The 26,437-nt window shown below is 38.9% G+C and overlaps 1 protein-coding gene across 10 annotated transcripts in view; it reads right to left on the bottom strand.

Annotated features, from left to right (window-relative positions):
• The window catches only part of NBEA (neurobeachin), an 862,398-nt gene that overhangs the window by 128,530 nt on the left and 707,431 nt on the right, over window positions 1-26,437 (bottom strand). For all 10 annotated transcript variants that reach the window (XM_075061639.1, XM_075061640.1, XM_075061634.1 and 7 more), the window contains 2 exons: window positions 15,195-15,310; window positions 1,918-2,030 (listed from right to left, as the gene is read on the bottom strand). In XM_075061639.1, the coding sequence (XP_074917740.1) occupies window positions 1,918-2,030; window positions 15,195-15,310 (229 nt within the window). The remainder of the gene's footprint in view (window positions 1-1,917; window positions 2,031-15,194; window positions 15,311-26,437) is intronic.

Below are 26,437 nucleotides of genomic sequence, written 5' to 3' on the forward strand. Positions count from 1 at the left end.
GTATTATTGTGAAAAGTGGGATAAGATTCTTTAATATGAACACAAGTAGTCAGGGATTTGCTTTTGAATCTCCTCTAAAAGAGCAGCACAGCACTCCCTAATACCACAAAAAAAAAAACACAAGCTAATTCACTAACAAATCACTACCTACTCAAAGAAAACTGAACCTACTAAATCAGTAAGCTACTCCCTGTAACACCTATGTTCCTTGGTGGGATCCCATCCAAATATAGATTCAATCAGACCTAAATTGTTTAAAAAAACTCTCATGAAACCATACTCTGGAGTAATCTCAGTGCATTGTACTATGCAAACTGCTGTATGCTGCTGCAAATATTAGGAAAGCAAATCTGAGAAATTTTGAAGAGATGAAGATTCTTATTTATACGTTTTATCATTCTCATAAACAATATTGAAAAGCGAGAAACTATTTTCACTTTCTTGGGAATAACATGACATACTCGTACTATCAATGCCGATATCCTATTATTGTAGATTTTGTTGTCACTCTTGATATAAATTACAGCCTTATTATATACTTGCAAAGAATTTCTTTGGAAATTTTTAAATAATATTGTGAAAGCAGAGTGCCTTGCATAACCTGAGGCTAGACCTCAACCAGTTTGTTTAGACCTGGCCTTTTTAAAATGTAACTTAGGTATTTACAGTTTTGAAGAAAAAAATGGGATTATATGCAGGTTTACCATTGAATCAGTCCCTCCAGCTGCTTTAGCTATCAAAGTACTATCCATACATGCCAAGTGCAAAATTAGTCTAAACGTGTCATGAGAGCAGGCTTCCCAACAAGATTACAGTACTTCTGGCTTCTAGAGGTACTGCAAGGAAAGTCCTTCTAGCATTTATGCTTCCAATCCCCTCCGTATCAAGGAAATTCAGAGATGCATGGAAATGAAATAAATATTTTAAAAGTTAACTACGTGTGTCAAGATATGTTTATTTCTATTTATCTTTCTCTCAATTTGTAAAATTGCTAATAAAATATGTTCTGTTTTCAACTATTTAGATGAGATCTTGATATCTAGGAATACACACATCTACCCTCCTGTAGCCAATCAATAAAGGACATAAAAACACTATTATATAAAGATTCAGTCTAAAACAGAAAGAAGTCTTATCTAGGTGACATCCTAAAAGGACAAAATTATGTACCATAGAAATCATCTTCTACTTATGAAATTATTTTGTCATTTACTCTTTTAGCGTGCCATGTAATGGCAGTTGAGCTAAGGAAATCTATGCTTATAAACCTGAACGTAAAATAACATAACTGCAAAAATGGTTCTGACACGTGCCAAATGTTGTCTTTAACAGGGCATGTTGGGGACTTTATGCTTGTTTTCCTAAATCTATACTTGAATTTTTACACAAGTCCACAAGGCTGAAAACTAATGATTTCAGGAGCTATGGAAACCTTCCTTTTTATATTTACAGGAGGTTTAATATGTCTCAAACTAGTTTTGCCACTGTGCTCGTAAAATACATCAGACACCTTAACAAAAAGTTCTCATTTAATACTTATTTGATATAACAAAACAATACCAATCTTCCATAATAAAAAATATCAAAATAACTTATAGATTAATAGAATATTAGGCTTGGAAGGGTCCTCAGGAGGTCATCTAATCCAACCCCTTGCTCAAAGTAGGACCAACCCCCAGACAGATTTTTGCCCCAGATCCCTAAATGGCTCCCTCAAGGATTGAACCCACAACCCTGAGTTTAGCAGGCCAATGCTCAAACCACTGGGCTATCCCTCCCCGCCATGAGCCTTCATAAAATACTTATCTTTTCCAGCCAAACTTATTAATTCCACCTATTTAGTAACAAAAATTAAAAATATTCTATTTCATTAAGAAGGTTGGCTAGATTTCTTTAACATAAATGGTTGAAAATTACCTTTGAAAGATCCCTGAAGTTGCCTGGTACGGTCAGGTCCAACTCTTCTGATTCGTAGTTCGTTAACACCCATGGAAATACAGGGTATTGGTTTAGATCATTGTATGTTCGTCCTAATGAAGAAAAAACAAAAACAGTCTTGTAAAAATTATGAAATATTGTCTATTTATGCTACTGATAAACAATCCAGTAGTAAATTATCTTTATATTTGTTGTATCTTATATTCCCGATTATCTGCTATTATATTAATATAGTTATCACCTGAAGGGAAAAACATGCTACCATTTGCATGTATGTGAATGAAAATTGAGAAGACAGCAGCCACATAGGTTATGTGTAAGAAGAAGAGAAGGCAAAAAACCAAAAAACACATGCCACTTAATCCTATTTGATAGCCTCCATCAGGAGTGGCGCCAGGGTTTTTGGCTCCCTAGGCGGGGGTCCTTCTGTGCTCCCAGTCGGCGGCAATTTGGCCGCGGGGAGATCCTTCCACACTCCCGGTCTTCGGGACCCTTCGGTGGTGGGTCCTGGAGCGAGTGAAGGACCTGCCGCACAATTGCCGCTGAAGACCTGGAGCGCAAAAGGACCCCCGCCACCGAATTGCCGCCCCCCCCAATCCTGGTGCCCTAGACGACCGCCTAGGTCGCCTAAATGGAAGCGCCGGCCCTGGCCTCCATTAATGAACAACATTCTTAAACATCTGTTGAAATCTAAAGTTGGAAAAATCATTTTTGTTTAAGTGTAGCCATTGTGACGAGTGTGATACAGATGGTAAGTAATAAATAAAGAAGTGGGTCCAACCTACAAAGTTCAGAACTGGATCTAGTCTCTTCCAAAGTTTCGGAGTTTGAATCTCAGGTTTTGAGGTTTGGGCCCATCTCTCCTAATATTGGTTTACCCAAAAGGTTAAATGCACGCCAAATCCCATGATGGTGGAGGGTGCCTTTCCTGAGAAACAGGTGAAATTCCACTGCAGTGGTGGGAATGGGACTGGAGGTAAGTCTGGCACACTGCCTGCCCAGCGTGAAGCCCTGTTCTAATGACTTTTTTAACATAGTAGCACAAAGGGAGTAGGAGATCTGCAAGGAGCTAGGAGGATCTGCTACTATGCAGATTATTTTATCTTCCCACCCACTAGGTGTGTATCTAAGCCCCATGGAGGCTCCTGCAGCCCGCAGGCTTAAGTAGCTTCTGCAAGGCTGCTCTGTGCTTGCTTCTCAATTCAGGGACAACTGTGCTCCACTCCTTGCCCCCAGTATCCAGCATTCACCCCATCTACTCAGGCTGGGTATTAGGCTTGTGATTAGAGCCTTAATAAATTATATATTATCCTCTACACGTTGGACTTAAAACATGGAAGAACATTGTGGAGAACTATCTGGACTACATACACAAAGTAATGTCAATCCTATAAGCTGTAGTTTAATCTAAAACATTGAATGGAAGGAGGGAAGGAAGGAGGGAGGGAGGGTATGTATGGGTGTGCATGAGTGTGTTGTAACCCAAGATATCAACCAAACTTCTATTACAATAATGTTGATCTGGGCATGGTGGCAAATGAGAACAGACAGAGGCATGGATTTTAAGCAGCAGCCCACAACGTCATGAAACTTAATGTAGGGGAGGAGCCCTATGTTCCCTGTCACACATACTCTCACACACCAGGCACTTTAAGTGGTTCCAGGGGTCCTATCATATAATCCATAATTCAGGATAGCTTCTCGTCTGCCTATCCCAGGACTCAACTCGTTCAGTTGAGACCTACCACCCTCACCCCCAATCTCATGAGTGGGACAGAGGGTATTAAAGGGGTACCTCATCTTGTGAAGATTAAGGTTTCCCCATAATCCATGAGCACAAGGCTCATCAGCAGAATCCTAGGTCTTTTACTTTTGGGAATCATTTAAACCATATTGGGAACTGACCATAAGTTGCGATGAACTAACACTGCTACCACAAATTACTAAATCTTTATTCCTATTTAACTTAACTGCACCTCCAGGATGCTGAGGGAGAGCAGTTGCTGAAACAGAGCAAAGAGAGACTCCACATGGCCAGGATTAGGATTTAAACTAATGGAAGGAGTGGGGCCAATCAGCTCCCTTTCTCCCAGAGCTGGTCAATGATTAGCTAGACTCAGGAGGAAGAGGGAATACCCCTTCATCTCCCCAGTATGTATTCTCCTCCTCTCATCATCTGGTCACCACCAGCCCCATCAAGTTTCCCATCCATTGAGATGGGTGGGTGGATTTTGTTTTAATGTTACTTCCTAACTATTGTCAAGATGAAAAATCTCCTCAAAAAAGACTGAATTTAACTCTAGCCCCAAGGCATCTCCCCCAAATCTAAGAAACAAATCCCCATTACACAAGTAAGCAGTTCAAATTAGCAAAGTCAATTTGTAGATCCAATTTCTAACAATAATTTGTAGTTAAAATCAACCAATTGGAAATTCTGAATGAACTGCCAACTAGAAGATGGTAAATATGAAAGAACCTTATATCCATGTCAACTAGTAGCTAGTAGTAGTAAAAAAAACCCCTCAATTAGATGAAACATTAAAAAACCAAGCCCCTTAATCCTGCACCAGCTACCATATTGACTTACTGAGAATCACATAATATGCAACATGATTCTTTTAAAAAAATCATGTCATAAATACATACATGTATGTATGTATTAAATTAACAGACTGAAATAACCTACGTTAACAATTCCCAGTCCTGCTGCAGATTTACAGCCCTGTCTCACTAACTGTTTCCTTCCAGATTTTGGACAGATTCCTGGGATACAAAACCCAGCACAGGGAAACACAGGCTTCCTTGTTCTGGGCAGCTCTACAGAAAAATCATGTCTGCTTTAGTGAAATATAAAACTTTCATTGCTTCACAAACACCCTATTTTTTCAATGAATGTTGATATACAGCAAGCATTTCTCTATTTTTACATACAGTCTCACTGATACCAATAAAAGTAGGTATTAACAGTTTTTGTGTTCTTATTTTGTACTTTTAATAAATCAGTGTTATATCAGAAAATACAAAATTAATTTAGCTACAAATAGAAATTGGAAAGGAAAATTGATCTAATACCTATATATGTGCAATGTACAAATAAAGAGGAAATAAATACAAATACAGTTCTCACGTAATATCAACAATTATTACATCAGTGAATATATGTTCTTATAAGACTCCTAGAGCAGATGAGCATTTATCAAACATATGATTCAAGGAGCATACAAGAATTATCAGCATAAAGGAGAGAGGGGAAAGGTGTTCAGTGGCTAAGCAAAGGAATGAGTATTAATAGTTTTAGTTTTTCCTCCTTGCCTTTGCCAAAATTTTGAAGTAACACCCTGGTATAGTTGCTTGACTTTACTGTGCCTTCATTTTCCACATTTGTAAAATGGGATATTAATTTCCCCTCCCTAAAAGGGTTTAATTAATAAATATTAGTAAAGATCTTGGAAATCCTCAGATGAGACCCTAGGAACTCAATAACGGCCATACTGGGTCGACCAATGGTCCATATAGCCCAGTATCCTGTCTTTTGACAGTGGTCAAGGCCAGGTGCTTCAGAGGGAATGAAAAGAACAGGCAATCTTTGAGAGATCCACCCCCAATTGTCCACTCCCACCTTTCGGCAAAGTAAACAGAGGTGAGGGACACTCAGAGAATGGGGTTGCTGTTGATGGACCTGTCTTCCATGAACCTATCTAGTTCTTTTTGGAAACAAGTTATAGTTTTAAAAGAAAGGTGCTGTAGAACTGCAAAGGATTTTATTATTTTAAAATAAATGTGCTGATGTTGTTTTCCCATATCATCATCTTGATTGAAGCCAATGGGACTACTGGCATGAAATGGTTAGCAGTTTGAGCCTGATGCCATCACAGGAATCTTTCTTCCTGCTTTCCCCTGAACTCTCTGTACTTCAATACTACTGTATGGGTTGTTCTTTCATAAATGAAGAAGAGTATAATAATTCTATAAAATAAAGCAACTCAAGGAGCAAGACTACAATAAATGAAATTATTTTATTTGAAATATTTTATAACTATTGAATCCATTAATCACTTATATAATTTATTCTAACGTTTATTTATACCTATTCACTGAAAGGTAGTATGGCCTAGTGGATTAAGCAAAGAATCGTAAATCAGGAGACTTGGGTTATGACTTGCCATGTGGTTTTGGGCAAGCCACTTAATCTTTTTTTGTTTGTTTCTGATTTGTAAAATGGGAAGGATAATATTTCTGTCTCATCCTCTCTCTGGCGTGTTGTATTAATTAGTTAATATTTGTAAAGTAGTGGAATATATAGAAGACTGTATAAACACTAACCATGGTTGGTATAAATGTTGTTATTTATAAAATGTTATTCAATATTAATTCAACAATTTTATACCATTAACATATAAAATAAATTGAGTAAATGAATGTTAATATACATTGTGAATGTAGACATAGTATGTACAAGATGTCATATGGTATTATATTTATGGATACCTGGATGGACAACAGTGATGTTGTGGTATAATGGGATTATATATTCATAATTCTAAACATGCATAAATATCACTGTTTAACTCCAGAAGGAACAGTCTCCTGATTGCTTTTGATCCTGCTATTATCATTTACTGACTATAAAGAGCAGACAATATTTCATCATAATACCGCTTGTTTGGTGTTTGTACACAAGAATTGCTACTGTTTTGTTGAATAATTATAAAACATACACCTGTACTGCTTTTGGTAGAGATTGTACCTTTTCAGCAGTTGCAGATTTTTCATCACCTAAGCTTTTAGAGATTAATGCTAAAGACTGAATATTAAATATTGCAAGCCTATGACACTAATCTACTTGAACAATAAAACTGAGGTACAGTAAATGAGATCTCAGAAATACTGGATATGTTTCTTTATTAAAAAACTTTTTAATTAAACCATCCAATTTAATGTTTTTATATGGCACTTTAGTTTTGAAGGTGAAGTGATCTAGAGACAGCTGACAAAGAAATTATAACTGCAATTCCATGGTGAAAATGTTAATGACAGCAAAATATTGTTTAATTAGATGATTGCAGCATCTGGATTAACACTCTTTAAGAGCGATGTTCCTGTGCTTGTCTGCTTCTTCACACTTTACAGACATTTTGTCATCTCTAGGTCATTAGGAAAGAATTTTTAATGATTTTTCTAGAAGCTTGCAGTTCGAGTTACATCTAATTAGATGACAATAATAAGCCTAACACATGCAGTAGCTAAATATATACATAATTAACCAGTGAGGGCTTGTACATCACAGGGTAAAAAAGTGGAAAATGCTAAACAGGAGAAAAAAGAGGAAGGGAGTAGAAGGTTGGTCTACATTGATTACCTGGATGTACCATTTTCCCCCACAAACCTTCAAAAAAGAATAATCCCCAGTCCTTACAGGAAATCATTTAAAAGGAACTCTGTACATAATTACTCCTCGTATTTGTTAGAAGCCATGGCACACAGGCATTTTTTAAAAAAAAAAGTATGGTAATTTACATACCTTAAAATAAAAAGCAGAAATCAGTTAAAAGTCTGAGAATTAGATTTAAAATTTAACACGTTAAAACCTGGGCACCACAGAGAGACCTCAGCACAGATTTGTGTTATAACACTTTCTCCCCAATTCTGATTCTTGTATCTTTGATTATTTTAAAGCTTCCCCCCACCTATATTCTTACCAAGTAAGAATAGTAACAACACATTTTTTTTTTGTTGTATCACCTAGAGTGTTCAGTTTACACACATTCTGTTACTATATCATAAGGCCTGTTTTCCTGTGAATTTGGAGAAAGAACACCAAGTCAGTTAGCATAGTTATTACTCCTACTGCTTCAAAACTAAGGAATCTTTGAGAAGGGGTTGGAGGGAGTTTGGCCAGGAAGGCTTATGTCTACAAAAGTAGGACAAAAACCAGGGGCACAGAGAGTATAAAACTGAGACTGATTGATAAATAGCAGAGCGCAGTGTTTACCTTTGGGGGGAAAAAAATCCAAACTCCCTTAAAAAAAAAAAAACAGAGCTGTAAGCATGATGAAATATGCTCAAGTCAGAAGAGAGGGCAGAGAAGAGGTGAAGATCTTTAAAATAGAATAAAAAGGCAAAAAAATAGGCAGCTTGGAGGTTACAAAGACAGGTTGAAACAAGACGTTGGAAATTTTAGAAAATTAAGAGGGCATTTTTGAATTGAATTTCCAGAGGGACAGGAAGCCAGAGAAAGTTATGGAAATCACGTGTCCTTGAATGCAAGTGTTCTGGACTACTTAGGCTTAGAGAACAGTGATTTAGGAAGAGAGAACTACAGTAGTTGACATAGACAGTGATTAAGGTCTGAGTAAAGATTTTAAGAGAAGCAGAGTTAAAGATGAAAGTGGACAGTGTTTCAGAGGAGGTGATAGGCAGAGTTACAGATAAGAAATAAAGTGGCATAATGAAAAATAATCAGTATATGAAGAATTGATTAGGAAATTATGCAATAGCTAGGAACTGAGAATGTGAAGACAGGCATATTGTTTCATCAGGGAGCTAGTAGAGGATCGAGTTGTAGATTTTGGTGTTTGGTTCAGTGATTCTGCTGCAGAGACAGCAACCAATTATCTAAAGCTAACAGTATTACAAGTGGGTAAAAGAGATCTTATGTGAAAGGACAGAGTCACAGATGTCAAGAGAAAGGAAATGGGTTTGTGTCAGAAATCCCTCTGGTGAATGTATCCAGCAGTTCTCAATGCTACTGTGTTTGAATGATTGCAATGAAGGATAATATGAGAACATGTGGATGATTTCTTATGGTTTCATAAAGTGCTAGATGCCAAAATTGGTATAATGGCAGGAAGAAGGATAAGCTACAAAAGAGTGGACAAAAGAAGTAACAAAAATACTTGCTAGTTAAAATCTATTGTTTGTGAGAAGAGGAAATATAACAAAAAGAGCTGTGAACTATTTACCAGGATACAATTTGGCAAACATCCATGCTACTTAAGTGGCTAACGTGTGACTCAGATGACATGAACAAGTCAGTTAGCAGATGCACAGTGACAGAAAAAAAGAATTAATGGGGGGTCTCTCTCTCAGTGGTTAAAGATGAGGATATTAAACAGGATGGTGCAATTTAAACAAACAGCTAATGGTCTAAAACTAGCCCATCACTGTCTGCATGAACATTCTGGGTAAAAAAGTTTACACTGTTAAAACAAATATTTTAAATTTGTTTCCACTGTGAAGGACTATAAATCTAAAAGTAAAATCACACTTTCAGAGAGAAAGCAAATAAAATATGCAATATCTCTATTTAGCAAGACATCTTTACCACAAGATTTTATAATTATGTTAAATGTTCCAAAGTTGCTGATGAAATTGCACACACCACATTTTGTTTTAATTGACTGACTCACATAGCTTGTTGAAGGTGCTCTCATGCCAGCATTTGATATACCTTCTGCTTGAAACTTGTGCATTTGGATAGTTATCATCTCTACTGTTTTCAATGGAGGGAAAATGTTTTGTAGGCAAGTGCATTGTTTTGTAGGCAGTTTCTTTTTGAACTGAGCAGTTGATTAGGCTGTCAAAGATAAATTTTATTCTCTCTTTCAAAACAAAACATTGAGAACAATCTATGAGCAGCAGAAGAGAAGGCAGAGAATATAACAGCTTTTGGAACTGAAATGTATTCTATAAATTAACAGTTTTGCTACTTACTAAATGAACTTTCAAAGTGTAAGAAAGCAAGATAAATATTATTTCACGATGATGCAGATGTATTTCTGGGTTTTCATATGTACTTTGCATGGAAGGCCACGCCTATTTCATAATAATTTTGCACGATTAGACAGCTGTTATAGAAGAAATTAAGAAGATTTATCATGTCGCAGAGTTATAGGACTATTAGAAGAGGTGATAGCACTACAGTGTATGAAGGCTGGAATGAGCCATTTTCAACAAAGAAAACACTAGTGTTTACTCCCAGCCCGGTAGGAGGGATCTGGCCTTTTCTTGGGTATCTTTGCAGGGGGGGGCAGGGTTAGGAGACAGTATGGTGGTATCGCATTTCCAGCACAGCACAAAGGCTAATATTACTCAACTTGGAAAAGTGATTAGAGAATTTGTAGATCATTAAGGAAGACTCTGGCAGTAGTTCCAAGCAATGCAGACAGGTTTCAGAGAAGGAGCAGCTTTAATTAATGTTCTGCATGATATGGAAAAGCTCCTCAAACATTAATTGCTTAACACCCTATTCACATCCTACTCTGGGTAGTGTGCACAGGAGCTAATGAAGGGAATTCATTGAACATAACATGCATTATGGTCTTCATTGAATCCTTCACTAATCAGCACATTGGCTCCCCACATGGAAAATACAAATTGTGTTAACATGTGTGGCATCAAGACGTCATCAGCAAGGGTGAGAGAGGTAAGAAATACATTAGTCAATCCAAGACTGACCAAAAGGATCAGGGAACATAGCTTTTCTTCTTCTGAAGACCTAGATCTTTACATAGGTTAGGCAATATTACATGCAGATGAAACATCCCTTATCTAAATTTTAGTTTAAATGTCTATTACAGAAAGGCTTAATTAAAGTTGGATATTAATCAGCAAAATGTGGGAAACATTTGGTTAGACAAGAAGCACTGCATCTACTGCACAGTGAGATTGTGAGGCTATGTCTACCCTGGCAACTGAAAGAAAAAACTTTTGTCTTTCAGAAGTGTTAAACCCCCACCCCCAACCCAAAAGACAAAAGTTTTGCTGCAACAAGCACCAGTGTGAACAGCGTATTGTCGGCAGGAGCGCTGTTCTGCTGACAATGCAAACTCCGCTAGTTGGGGGTGGATGTTTTTGTCTGCAGGAGAGCCGACAAACAGCGCCTACACTGCATGACTTTTAGTGGCACAGTTGAAGAGACACAGCCATGTCACTGCAAGCAGTGTAGTGTAGACATAGCCTGAGGCAGACAGAATTTGCAAGCTTTCAGAAATTTGATGAGTTCACAGCTGGGTGAATACAGGTGTGTCACATCACAAAAAGACACCACCAAAGTAGCGATCAATTCTGTGTTCAAAAAAAGGAAAGAAGAAGATAACAGAAACACACAGACAAGCAAAAATAAGAAAAACAAACCAGTATTTCTTCAAATCTTGTATTCAGTAGCAGCTGGGTATCTAGAGTGTAAATGTAGGGCCACACTGTTACAAGGAGTTGAATGATGAATGATGTGAAACCAATTACAGGGAAACCTTCATTAAGTCCCCACCCAAATGACTAAAAAAAAAGCCTGTCTAGCAGAGGTAGTTTTTAACTACAGGTTAAACAACAACTTTACTGGAAACCTTTGGGATACTTTAAAGAGATCTTTGAAGTTTGGAACTTGTCTATTGTGGGAGACAACAGTATACGTATCACTATGATTTTTATACCACTTCAGACATAATCATGTCTTCCAAGTCTGGATGAGTTGGTGATATCTGTAAGCATAAATAAGTTGGCGTTTCAAAACTGATTAATAATGTACAGTGATTTATCAAGAATATGCTTTAAAAAGCAGCTTTGGAGTGTGTCCACTATCATTCTTTGACAGAGTAAGGAGCCTTGTGGATGTGGGCGGGGAGGAGCGTTAGACATGGTATACCTTGACTTTAGTAAAGCTTTTGATTCCATCTCGCGTGACCTTCTCATAAACAAACTAGGGAAATGCAACCTAGATGGAGCTACTATAAGGTTGGTGCAAAACCGATTGGAAAGCCATTCCCAGAGAGTAGTTATCAGTGGTTCACAGGCATGCTGGAACGACTTAACAAGAGGGGTCTGGCAAGGATCAGTTCTGGGTCCAGTTCTGTTCTATATTTTCATCAGTGATTTAGATAATGGCATAGAGAGTACACTTATAACGTCGGCAGACGACACCAAGCTTGGAGGAGTTACAAGTGCTTTGGAGGATAGGATTAAAATTCAAAATGATCTGGACAAATCGGAGGAATGGGCTGAAGTAAATAGAATGAAATTCAATAAGGACAAATGCAAAGTACTCCATTTAGGAAGGAACAGTCAGTTGCACACATACAAAATGGGAAATGACTGCCTAGGAAGCAAGTATCAGAGGGGTAGCCATGTTAGTCTGTATCACCAAAAACAACGAGGAGTCCGGTGGCACCTTGAAGACTAACAGATTTATTTGGACATACACTTTTGGGGGTAAAAATCCACTTCTTCAGAAGCATGGAGTGAAAATTACAGATAGAGGCATAAATATATATTGGCACATGGAGAGAAGGGAATTACCTTACAAGTGGAGAACCAATGTTGAAGGCCGATTCAGGGGTGGATGTGGTCCACTCCCAATAATTGATGAGGAGGTGTCAATACCAAGAGAGGGAAAATTGCTTTTGTAGTGAGCCAACCACTCCCAGTCCCTATTCAAGCCCAAATTGATGGTGTTAATTTTGCAAATAAATTGTAGCTCTGCAGTTTCTCTTTGAAGTCTGTTTTTGAAGTTTTTTTGTTGAAGAATGGCTACTTTTAAATCTGTTATTGAATGTCCAGGGAGATTGGCTCACTACAAAAGCAATTTTCTCTCTCTTGGTATTGAACCACATCCACCCTTACTGAATTGGCCTTCAGCATTGGTTCTCCACTTGTAAGGTAACTCCCTTCTCTCCATGTGCCAATATATATTTATGCCTGCATCTGTAATTTTCACTCCATGCATCTGAAGAAGTGAGTTTTTTACCCACAAAAGTTTATGCTCAAATAAATCTGTTAGTCTTCAAGGTGCCACTGGAGTCCTCATTGTTTTTGCCTAGAAAGGAGTACTCCGGAAAGGGATCTGGGGGTCATAGTGGACCACAAGCTAAATCTGAGTCAACGGTGTAATGCTGTTGCAGAAAAAGTGAACATCATTCTGGGATGTGTTAGCAGGAGTGTTGTAAGCAAGACACGAGAAGTGCTTCTTCTGCTCTACTCTGCACTGATTAGGCATCAACTGGAATATTGTGACCAGTTCTGGGCATCACATTTCATGAAGGATGTGGACAAACTGGGAGTCCAGAGAAGAGCAACAAAAATGATTAAAGGTCTAAAAACCATAACCTATGAGGGAAGATTGAAAAAATTGGGTTTGTTTAGTCTGGAAAAGAGAGGCCATAGCAACAGTTTACGTAAAAGGTTGTTACAAGGAAGAGGGAGAAAAATTGTTCTTTTTAACCTCTGAGAATAAGACAAGAAGCAATGGCTTAAATTGCAGCAAAGGAGGTTTAGTTTGGACATTAGGAAAAACTTCCTAACTGTCAAGGTGGTTAAGCACTAGAATAAATTGTCTAGGGAGGTTGTGGAATCTCCATCATTGAAGATTTTTAAGAGCAGGTTAGACAAACATCTGTCAGGAATGGTCTAGATAATACTTAGTCCTGCCACGAATGCAGGGGACTGGACCAGTTGACCTCTCAAGGTCCCTTCCAGTCCTATGATTCTATGATTCAAAGGGGCTAGAAACAGATGTTATTTACAAAAGCTGTTGACAGAGTGATACTAAAAACATAAGAAGAAAATTATGGAGGAAGGATGTTTTGTGGTTAATGCACTGCACTAGGACTCAGAATACCTGGGTTAGATTCCCAACATCCTTCTTGCATGGCACAGGGCAAGTCACTTATACTCTGTGTCTTGGTTTTCCAGCTATATCATGATAACACTTCAATAGCTCACAGTGGCTTCTCAATCTCTTCTATTGAAGCTGGAGTACTTTGTATATATATTTAAATATTTATTGAATCATAGAGATACTGAGAGAATTACTCTAGAGCCTGGTGGTTAGGGCACCCACCTGGGAAAGGGGACATAAAGGTTCCATTTCCTACTCCAGTTAATATTTAATTATTTATACAAAGAAAGTGGAAAAATTTCAACGGGAAAAATTGAGACCTATTCCATAATATCTTACCATAGCCTAGTGGTTAGGGCATTCACTTAGAAAGTGGAAGATCTGGGTTCTAGTCCCCACCTCATGTCTGGCAGAATTGGGATTTGATCCTGGGATTCCCAGATAAGGGCTCTAATCACTGAACTATTGGGCAAAAGGGGCCACACAGCATAACGACCATATTTTCCTCCTCCTTCTCCAGTGATTTTGTGAATGGTTTCTATGTCTCCTTGTAACTCTAGCCCTCCCAAAAAATAATTTGGAGCCCAAATTATTTGGTGAATTCATGTTGGATTTGTGAATGGTTTTGGTTGGCATTTTTTTGGCAAAGAGATTATTGGTGCGAAAAAATTCACCCAGTTCTTGTCAGAGGAAAAGAATAGGTGAGGTGTTAAACCTGGTTTTAGATACCTGAGTTCCTTCAGCTCTCTGGCCTGAGGAACATATTAGGGAGGATCATCTCAAGCATGAAAATGAAAACTAAGTCAAGCAGTGTGTCAACTGCAACACTGGAGTACAAAGTGATGTTGATATGCTTGGTAGAGTTAATTTTATTTGCAATTAGAGTTCATTGCTGTGGGATACATGAGAAAGTTTCCCTATGGTGAGATTCATGAGCAATTTATATGATATGCTGCTGGAGAAATAACAGTGACCAATGTTCGGTACATTTTTTGTATATCATTCAGAAAGCTGCCTCTTTTTTACATTTCAAATCACAAATGTTGCCAATATATAGAAAACAGGAAGATGGAAGTGGGATTGCCACGATTACTGTTTAATTAGTTACGACTGCCAGAAAAACTCTTATTTTACTAATAAAGAATGAATATCTATGGAAGTTATTTCTCATTTTAAATACCTAATCTGATATAATAATTCAGTACAAAGAACTAAAAGAGAAAAGATGCTGTAAACTAATCATACCACAATCCAGGTGACAACTGTACTAGGCGGAATACTGTTGTTATTCTGCTGTCTAGTTGCTGTTGCTGAGAATGACGAAGTAGCAAAATTACATTTTCCCATTATTATTTCCAGACATACACTGGCAATCGTTTGTTGACTCTAATAAAGCTTCAGAAAAAGCTGTCAGCAGAGGAAATGGCAGAAGCAGACCAAGGAACAACCTTCACAACAATAAATGAATCTAAACCCTCAGTGATAGGTTGTGCGTTTTCTGATAAAATTTAATGTGAGTGTTTCAGAATCTATCATAAAACTGCAGCTGAATTCCAGAGGGATAAATATATTCTATCAAGTCACGGCACTCAAGATTTTGACAAACATAAACATATTATGAGGGATTAAAGAGTTAGAACCTTACCTGCTATAGTATTGAGGAACATCAAGTATTCAAAGTTAGAAATCTCTCGTCGCTGCCAGCGCTGAGTCATGTTGGAGGACTTATAAAGCTGTCTGGGAGTGGCCAGAGATATTCTCCTGGGAATTAAATGTAAAGAATGTTTATTTTAAGAAACTTGTTAAATTTTAAAGTACAGAGCAAAGTTATTGGTAGCATTTACATGACAGTGTCTCAAAGCCTTTTTACTTTGTTTAATGAAGTCAACAAAACACTACCACTCTTATTTGAACAATGAATATTTCTTATATAAAAATCTCTCTCTATTTTAGCAGTGCTATAGCATTGCTAAAAATGCTAAACCCTCTGTGCCTTGGTCTTCCAGTTTTAAAATAGGATAATACTATTTCCATACATCATAGGGTTATTTTGAGGATAAATACATTAAGGTGAATGAAAGCTAGCTTTGAGTGCAATATATTCCAGAATCACGGATAGAGGATATTTACACACCAATGAAGTCAGTGAATCCCCTCCCTGCAGCCTGCCTATTCCTGCTTTCAAACCCAACAAGCTCCAAGAAAACCAGAGACTTTATCTTATATTTACTGTAACGGGGGCAGGGTTTGTTGAAGAAAGAAAAAAGGGGCTGTGGAAGAAGGCAGGAATTATTTATTGTTATTATTAATTATTATTATTATTTATTATTATTATTATTAAACTTTTATGCTGTAGTAGCATCCACAGTTCAATTAAGGTTCAGAGCCTTATTATACAACACATTGTACAGACAGAGTTAGACACAGTCACTGTCCCAAACAGAGTTACCAAACTATACATTTTAGCTCCAATACACAGCCATAATACCCCACATTTATGACTTCCAGACTTTATTACTGAGATTCCTATCTAGTAATGAAGCTATACCTCATAAAGCTCTGTTGGTACGTCTACAGTCACAACTCTGGTGTGGTTCCCACCTCCAGGAGAAATATGCTAGCACTCATGGCCAAAAATTGTAGTGTAGCCATGGTAGCAAAGGCAGCAGCTTGGGCTAGCTCCCAGGTACATACAAGTACATACTCATGGGATCTGGACAGGTGTGTATGCAGAGCCGCTACTCCCTCCTGCTGCTCCATGTGCAACTGCAGCTACACTATTTTTAGTGCACTAGCTTGATGAGAACTAGTGTGCATATGTCTCCTCCAGCTGGGAATCACACCCCAGCTCCTAGTGCAGACACATACTCTAAATGGTAGCAGCCCGTCAGCTTAGCAACACATACAGGTTGCCACCTTTAATAGTCAAGTCTAAAATCTCTGTTCCTCCATAGAAATAATGCTAGCTGTCTAAGAGATCACTTTGCACTCCATAAGTATGAACAGTCACAACAGCTAATTTCAACGGAAAAATAAAATTGTTGACTAAAAGGGGGAGATTTGAGAGTGCAGGAAACAGAACTTTCACAGCAGCTTGACCAAGTCTCTGGAACTTCTACAAAAGTGTGTCTGTGTACCTCACCACTTTCAAAATTAACTCAATACTCCTTTCTTTGACTCACTTTGTCCTGAATAAGTTCTTTACATACACAGATACACACTCTCTTTTACACAGAAACAAAATAAATCCTATAAACTAAGCAAGCTATGTCTCCTACAAGCTAGAAAGGAAGAATGAGATTGTTATTTCTAGTCTTAAATACTTTGTATCAGAGGGGTAGCCGTGTTAGTCTGGATCTGTAAAAGCAGCAAAGAATCCTGTGGCACCTTATAGACTAACAGACGTTTTGGAGCATGAGCTTTTGTGGGTGAATACATTATTGCATTTGATGAAGCAGGTATTCACCCATGAAAGCTCATGCTCCAAAACGTCTGTTAGTCTATAAGGTGCCACAGGATTCTTTGCTGCTTTTAAATACTTTGGAAATGCTCAGATATTACAGTTCTAAGGCCCACATTAATACCTAGGCATATGGAAATATTCTGTACATATATTTTACAAGTGAAGAATATAATTATGTATTTACAGATCTCTAAAATGAAGATATTGCTACTTGACAAAATATACCTTTTAGAAATACAGTATGATCACATTTATAATAGACTGTTTTACGGTACTGACCTCAACCTTAACTATATTGGCCCCTGGCTTTATGAGTGTTTGTATAAGTTTATATTTAGGGACTTTAATATTACAATTTGTGACATCTCGGGCCTTTTGGACACAGTTTAGTATATGGATTCTTGACTCAAACACTAATATCTCTGCTACTATAAAGAGTCCTGCTCAGAGATTTCTCAGTCTGTAGATGGCTGAAATAATAGTCCATAATGGCTCCAGAGGAACCAGTCAGGTCTAAAGATGTTAATTTAGCTAACGTGTATTCAGGCTTATATGTATGCTGCCCTTTTAAAGGAACAAAAGGCAAAAAATTCAGTGCTGCCAAGTCAGCAGAACATCTATTATTTGAATTTCAGTGGCTGAGGTTTCAGATCCACCTTTCTGCCAAACAGTATAAAACCCGTTTTATAGTGTCCAATATATGCATTATTCTTGTCCAAACCACAATTTTCCCAATCACATTTTATTAGTGAAAAATAACATAAAACATTATAGTAATTGTTACTTTTATTATAAATAAAATAAACAATATGCAATTAAAGTGGGAGGGCCTGAGAAGTTTGACCAGTCTATGAATAAATATATGTACATTTTATTTAATTATTTGTGGCCTAAATTTTCAACAGTGACTAGTGATCTGATGTGCCATAAGTTCTGGATGCCCACCTTAAGACACTTTATAGTGGCTGATTTTCAGAGGATGCTTGCTCAGCACTTTCTGAATATCAGGCCCCTTTAAAAGTGACAAGTTGGGCATCCAAAAACATTAGTAATTGAAAATGTGAGCCATACATTTGCTCACACAGACATTTACATACCTGCATATAGAGTGGACTCAATTTACAGAGCAGAGAATGAGCATTTGTATGCTTAATCTAACCGCACAGTTACCTTGATTTGTGCATATAAATTACCAGTGGTTTGTGAAAAATGGTGGTGCTTACAAATGCAAATTAGACATGCAAATATCTGTGCAACTACCTGCACACTTATTTGAAACCCGAGCACCGATCTCTCTACAGCAGCTGCTAAACTGTTGCCAGTTTTTATATTCTTATTTCTCTACAAAATCTGGGGAACCCAATGTACAATACATCTGACAAATATGCAGTATACAGCGCTCAGATTATTTTATAAGTGATTTCCATTCTGTTGTGTGTTCCCACACACAGCATTCTGAAACAATGTGAAGAATTGATTTAACATATTAGTAACTTATATTAAATTATACATAGATTAATAATTAGTTTGTAACGTGTAAGCTCAACCCCTAAGACACTGTGTGTACTATCAGACACAAATTAATTAATTAATTAAAATATAAATAAAATATTACTAATAATAATAAATAAAGATCAGTACAATCTACTAATTTATTTTAGACTTGACCCAAAGTCCCCAAGGGATTCTCACAAATCTACAAAATGTCCACGAGTGCTACATTTTGCATATCTGATTCAATTGAAACACCAAGGAAAGCAAATGTACCCAGAGAGCTCCCTACTGACTATATATCTGAGGAATTTCAAAGAGTGTAAGTAATTTCAGCAGGGACTGAAATAAATTATACACAATAAATTGGTTCCATACCTACTTGTTTCAGGTAGCACAGGAAGAACCTAATGCTGTATGTTTTGCTAAATCCATCCACCTTTGATCAAACTACACCTCTTTTAAAAAATGTTATCACAAATGTGGAGATGATTATATGGATCTGCTATCCTGGCTTTTTGGAAGATAGTAAATTCCCATTAGATCAATACCTTATTGTGCAGATTGCAGGCAGCCCACAAATATACAGTAAGATATTCCAACTTTTAGAGCAGTACCATGTTCTAGATAGATTTACTAAATATCCTTATGACACTTTATAGGGAAAAAGTTACTACATAAGTGTGGTAGAAGCTCTTTTATTCCATTCATTTTCCACTTAATTATCTCCAAAGCTGTCTGATACAAAATCTCCATAAGTACCTCACCAAAAAGACAACACCTGGGAAGAAAAGGCTTGGAAATGTCACAGGCTCTTTCTGACTGAGGAATAGTCAATATTCACTCTTAATCAAAGCTGTAAAAGGCTATTTATGCTAAGATGACATCCAATTTGATTTTTTCCACCTCTCCTTTCACCAAAAGCAATGTCTACAACTAGCTTGATTGAGGTTTGGAAATCCGTCACTAAGTCACTGATGCAGAACATGCGGCAGTACTGAGTTGACAGTGAATTGAGTCACCATTGCCAGCTGAAAGAGATGTTGTTCTTCATCAAGTGACTTCATCATTTGTATTTCCCCCCTAATAACTGGAGATACTGTTTTATATTATGGACTATAGCCCACACAATTTCAGCTTAAGGTGCAAGGACATCTTTAACAGTGAAGTACAATAAAGCATCTCTTATCAATTCACTTTGATTTTTGCAAATTAAAAGTTACTAAATCAAGTATTTCAATTCTGAATTAAAAGAAAGCTTCCAGGCTGTGACATTACAGTCTAAACAACTTGAAAATAAAAACTGCAACAACAGTCTGCCCAATGGTACCAGACGTCTTCGCCACAAATAAATTATAATCTTGGTATCATTTGTGAGACTCTCAGAGCACAAAGAAACTGATTGTATCAGAGATGGGTGACCTTGGTCTCTAAACCAGAGGAAGCAGAGTGACCATAGTACTCAGGATTGACATGTAATGCTGAGTCCTTAGAAAACATGTGAACTTTATTGATGCTTCATGGACAACTTTGAAACAATCACACATGCAATCATCATTATTAGTTATTGTTATAACATTTATTCATATGATTTACTGATAGTTACACAACATTTACTTGTCACATAACACATGAACCAGGGATCACCTAACTAAATTAATAGGCAGCAGATTTAAAAACAAACATAAAAGACAGTTATTCACCCTGTGCAGTAAAACTGTGGTTCTTTGAGATGTATCTCCCTAAAGGTGCTCCACTCTAGGTGTGCTTGCTCCCCAGGTGCTTCAGATTGCAGATTTTAGGTAGCAGGGTTCATTCAGCCCCGGCATGTGCTGCCAACAGCCTCATGCCCTGCCCCAAGGCTATAAAGAACTGCATGGACAAACTGTTCTCAGTTCCTTATCTATTGCAGAGCCCATTGTAAAGAATTCCAAAGCAGAGGGGAGGAGGGCAAGTATTGGAGCACCCATAGAGAGACACATCTCAAAGAAACAGTTACTGGACTGGGTGAGTAACCTTCTCTTCTTCTTTAAGTAGAGAACTGTCGGTTCTCCCCTTTGTGGAGGGGTGTGGCTTTGGAGTTGAGTGTAGTGCTGAAGATAGATCAGGAGAGCCAAATATGGCATCAGAAGCTGAGGCATGAGTAACAAATGCATGAATGGACGTCCAAGTCATGGCTCTACATATTTCTGTGATGAGAACATTCTTAAGAAAAAGAAGTAGAGAGAGATCTTGTGTTTGCTTGGTGAATAAACAGTCCTGAGCCCCCTCAGAGGCAGTGTATGTGAAGTCTCATGTGATTTATTACAAAGGTGCCAGCAGCCATATATCCCAATATTCATGGATAGGTAACTAGTTGAAAGATAGGAAACAAAGGGTAAAAATAAATGGTCAGTTTTCAGAATGGAGAGAGGTAAATGTGGTGTTCCCAGGTTTCTCTGCTGAGACCAGTCCTATTCAACATATTCATAAATGATCTGGAAAAAGGGGTAAACAGTGAGGTGGCAAAAGTTGCAGATGATACAAAACTACTCAAGATAGTTAAGTCCCAGGCAGACTGTGAAGAGCTACAAAAGGATCTCACAAAATTGGGTGACTGGGTAACAAAATGGCAGATGAAATTCAGTATTGATAAATGCAAAGTAATGCACATTAGAAAACATAATCCCAACTATACATATAAAATGATGGGGTCTAAATTAGCTGTTATCATTCAAGAAAGATCTTGGAGTCATTGTGGATAGTTCTCTGAAAACATCCACTCAATGCACAGCAGCAGTCAAAAAAGCAAACAGAATGTTGGGAATCATTAAGAAAGAGATAGATAGTAAGATAGAAAATATCAGATTGCCTCTGTATAAATCCATGGTACACGCACATCTTGAATACTGTGTGCAGATGTGATCATCCCATCTCAAAAAAGATATACTGGAATTGGAAAAGGTTCAGAAAATGATTAGAGGTACAGAACGGCTTCAGTATGAGGAGAGGTTAATAAGACTGTGACTTTTTGGCTTGGAAAAAGAGATGACCAAGGGGGAATATGATTGAGGTCTATAAAATCATGACTGGTATGGAGAAAGTAAATAAGTAAGTGTTATTGACTCCTTCTCATAGGGGTCACCAAATTAATTTAATCATTAGCAGGTTTAAAACAAACAAAAGGAAGTATTTTTTTTCACACAACGCACAGTCAGTCTGTGGAACTCTTTGCCAGAGGATGTTGTGAAGGCGAAGACTATAACAGGGTTCAAAAAAGAACTAGGTAAGTTCACAGAGGATAGGTCCATCAAGGCTATTAGCCAGGATGGGCAGAGATGGTGTCCGTAGCCTCTGTTTGCCAGAAGCTGAAAATGGGTGACCGGGGATGGATCATTACCTGTTGATGATTACCTGTTGTGTTCATTCCCTCTGGGGCATCTGACATTGGCCCTTGTCGGAAGACAGGATACTGGGCTGGATGAACCTTTGGTCTAACCCAGTATGGCCATTCTTATGTTCTTATAGCTGTAGACAATTTCTGGCTCATGAGTGAGGGCTGACTTGGATTGTAGAGACTAAATTGGCTAAGGCTATGAACCTGTGTGACGGGAGGAATGCTTTAGCCGTTACTGCATAGAGGTAAGCTCCTATGAACTTCAGACCTTGCTTGGGGGTTAAGGTAGACTTTCAGATGTTTAACTGTAGCACTGTCTAAGAAATGAGTCTATGCCCCTCTGAATGGCCATTGAAGCTGCACTGAAGGACTGACCTTTGAGCAGGCAATCATTGAGTTATGGGAAAATCAGAGTTCCTTGTCTGCAAAGATGAGCTGATAACACAGAAAGAACTTTTGAGAATACTCTGGGCACAGATGAGACACCAAATGAGAGCACCTGTATTGAAAATGCTCTTGAGACAGAGTGAAGTGTAGGTTCCTTCTGAAGGAGGGGTGGATAGTTATATGGAAGTAAGCATCTTGAAGGTTGAGGGCTGAGAACCAGTCACCTGGTGCAATGATGGAATTATTGCAGCAAGAGTTACCATTTTGAACCTCTGAATCTTTACGAATCTGTTGAGTAATCTTAGCTCTAGAATAGGTCTCCAAGCACCATTTTTTTTTTTTGGAACCAGGAAGTACCTGGAATAAAATCCTTTCCCTCTGTGTTATGTGGGAACTGGTTCTATAGCACCCAGTTTCAGGAAAGAGTCAATTTCCTGCTGCAAAAGGTGCTTGTGAGGGGGACCCTCATAAGGGATAGGGAAGGAGTTGGTATGAGGGGAGGGAGGTAAAGTGGATGGCGTATCCTATTGAAATGATTTCCAACACCTACTTGTCGACAGTGATATGTTCCCAGTTCTGATGGAAATGAAAATGGCGGTCACCGAAATGAGGCAGACATGCAGACTGTTGCATCAGATACGAATGGGCATGCTAACTGAGCACCTTGATCAACCCATCCAAATTGATATTTTGAAGTTATGGGTTGTGAAGGACATGCCTGAGAAGTTGCTGGTGGGATGAGATCTCTGTGCCGTCTGGGACTTACTGAATTCTAAATTTCCAGAGAGCACAAGGTGGCTCTAAAGTCTTTTACAGTATGCAGGGATTCATCCATTTTTTCCCACAAACAACTTCAATCTGTCAAAAGGAAGGTCCTCAACTGTATTTTGGACTTCCTTTAGAAAACTAGAGAGCTGAAGCCAGGAGAACCTCCTCATGATTATCACCGTGGAGACAGAATGAGCAGATATATCAGCGGCATCCAGAGAGAGGCCTGCAGAGATGTTTTTGTGAGCAGTTGACCCTCGAAGATGATCACCTGGAACTGCTCCCACTGATCTGTTGGAAGATGCTCAATATATGCATTCAACTTTGAATAGTCAGTATAGCTGTATTTCACCATGAGGGCTTGATAATTCGTAATCTTTAATTGTCAGGTAGCCAATGAGAATGACTTACACCCAGATAAATCAAGATGCTTTAAGTCTTTATTGTAAGGAGTCGATTGAGCATCATGCTCTCTGCCATAATCATTCTCAGCATCAACCACAAATTCAGAGCCCTTGGAGAGGCCATAATATTTTTATCTGCCTTCTTATAGGTGGGGGTACTGGACCCAGGCTATGCCAAATTATTTTTGCAGGGTCTATCAATTCCTCATGAATAGATAGTGCAATGCAGGCAGATGATGAAGTATGCAGAATGTCAAGTAATTTATGCTGTGACCTCCTCCAGTGGAATTTGCAAAGAGTCTGCTATCTTTTTAATGAGGTCCTGGAACTGTTTATAATCATCAGCCAAGGACAGTGAAGGAGGCATGACAGCTTCATCTGAGGTGGGGGAAGAGATATTAGTTGTACAGGTTTTCACTTTGTCCAATCTCACTTTCTGCTCCTCAGAGGTCTCCTCTTGTGGATCAGGAACACTAGAGAGGGAGGCTGGTGGGGACTGCCTGCTCTTCTCCTGGTGAGAAACAATAGGGGCCCTTGAGATAAGCTGTGCAACTGTCCCAATACTGCCACTGAGCAAGGGTGGAGGCACCCAAAGGTGGCCATATCAGCCAGGTAGAGCATGACTCTCACAAGGATTGCCCAACTCCTTAGAGGTCTCAGGATAGAGACTTCCTTGATAATGGAAGGGAGAGTGCTGGACAGAAATGTGGGAGACTGAGGAAACGTCCCCATTGTCTTCCTCATCATCATCACTTAGTAGAGGTGGAACAATTATAGAGAAAGGCAGAGATTCAGGCGGTACTGGGCAAATCTTCAGGGACTGAGAGGTGGGTCAGTACTGCAAGTGGGTCGGTACCGAATGAGAGATCACGTGTTTCTGTTACTGCCAAGTCCTGAGGAAATTGAAACTCTTGAGGTACTGGAACAGTGGATGGTACTAATGAGACAAGCTGGGCAGAGGTAACTGTGGCAGAAGGTGCTGATGGTACCAAAGGTCTCATGCACTATGATGAATGATCAGTAGGTGTCGGTCTGGTCTTTTGCAGAGCCAAAGTGCTGCGTACTGAGGTCCTAGTAGACTCTGTTGGTACTGATTTAAAAGAGCTGATCATCGTCTCTGTGCCAGTCCAATCACCTGATGGTACCAATCTTTAGAATCCTAGGCTTGCTGGTGGTCACAGTAGCTGAGGAACCTGCAACCTTGTAGGTACCAAGTCGGAGATCGGTAGTTGCCAAAGCATGACTGATTTCTAGAGTCCTTTTGAGAGAATTCCAGGGATTTCCTCTTTGATGCTCTAGGGGAGTGTTGCACCGAGGAGGTGGAAGCAGTCGACCTGTTTGGAGATTGTTGTATGGGTGGAGTACCCTGGTTGGAGTCAGAGGCTGATCAAAGCAAACTCTTCATCATGAGAAGATGTAGTTTAAGTTCCTAATTCTTTCTGGCCCTCAACCTTAACTGCAAACAAAATTACACTTTTGGGAAATATGTAACTCCCCAAGGCAGTGAACTCATTGGGAGTGTCCATCACTGATTTGGGATAGCCTCTCAGCATGAAAGGCAACATTTAAATCCAGGGGAACTGTGGACACCCTCCCAGAGTTTATGCTTCCCTGAGGGGGAGAAACAAAGAAAAATAGATGGAGGGACAATGGTCCTTATCCTAAAAGTATAAGTAAAATCTTCTAAAGTTTTTTTTAAATTATAACATTACTACCGCTAACTAACACAAAGAAAACTTTAAGAACTAACACTAACTATTAAGAATGATAGAAAATTACAGTTAAGGTAAGCTCAACTCAGATGCTGCTGAAGCTCCGTCTCAGGCTGAGGCAGTTGAGAAGAAACTGAGAGTGGTTCACCTACGCAACTCTACATAATCTCGGTGGAGGGCACAAGGCTGCGGGGGGTCCATGCATGGGCCAAACAGACACTGCTACTTAAAATCTCTGATCTGACATGCATGGGGCACAAGTGGACCTAGAGTGGAACACCCATAGGCACACTACTCGAAGAAGGAAGAATTTCTTCACACAATGCACTATCAACCTGTAGAATTTGTTGCCAGGGGATATTGTGAAGAAGTTACTCATCTTGTGCTGTAACCATGGTTCTTCGAGATGTGTGTCCCTATGGCTATTCCACTGTAGGTGTATCTTTGCTAGGCACAGGGGTGCAGATACACCTACAGGGGAGCACACACAAGGACACTACTTGAAAAAGAATGCCAAAAGTATAACTGGGTTCTAAAAAGAATTAAATAAGGAGGATAGGTCCATGAATGGCTATTCGTCAAGATGGTCTGGGATGCAACCCTATACTCTGGGAGAAATAACAGGATCCAAGATTTTAAAAAGTGACTTCTCTTTTATCCTCAATTAACAGGTGCCCAACTTGAGACACTTCAATGGAACCAGATTTTCCCAGGTGGGTGCTCAGTACTCTCTCAAAATCAGGCCCCATTAAGGTGTTTTAAGATGGGCACCCAACACCTGAAATCACTAGTCATTTTTGACCTAGTCATGGTCAGAAGTGTGTGAGGAAGGAAGAGTATGTACCTTGCTCATTCCTATGGCTGTTGGGGTTTTTGTTTTTAATTATCTTATTAATGCTATACATCCCTGCTCTGTAATGACTGGGCTATTGGCTGTTCTAGAGTGGACTCTATTTCTCTTCAGCCATCAAGTTATACAGTATTGTGCAGTGGGTCTCTCTCAATCTCTCTTTTTGAAGCTCTTCCACTTTGTCCACAATGCTTGCATAGTCATTGGGCCAGAAAAAAAGAGTAAGAAAGACTACAGCCTGATGGTTGGGGCACTCACCAGGGGCGGCTCCAGGCCCCAGCATGCCAAGCGTGTGCTTGGGGTGGCATGCCGTGGGGGGGGGGTGCTCTGCTGGTCACCTGGAGGGTGGCAGGCAGGGTGCCTTCGGCGGCATGCCTGCAGAGGATCTGCTGGTCCCGCGGCTTTGGTGGACCTCCCGCAGGCGTGCTTGCGGAGGG

This window comes from Chelonoidis abingdonii, chromosome 1 (assembly GCF_003597395.2).
Source record: "Chelonoidis abingdonii isolate Lonesome George chromosome 1, CheloAbing_2.0, whole genome shotgun sequence".
Taxonomy (NCBI): Eukaryota; Metazoa; Chordata; order Testudines; family Testudinidae; genus Chelonoidis; species Chelonoidis abingdonii.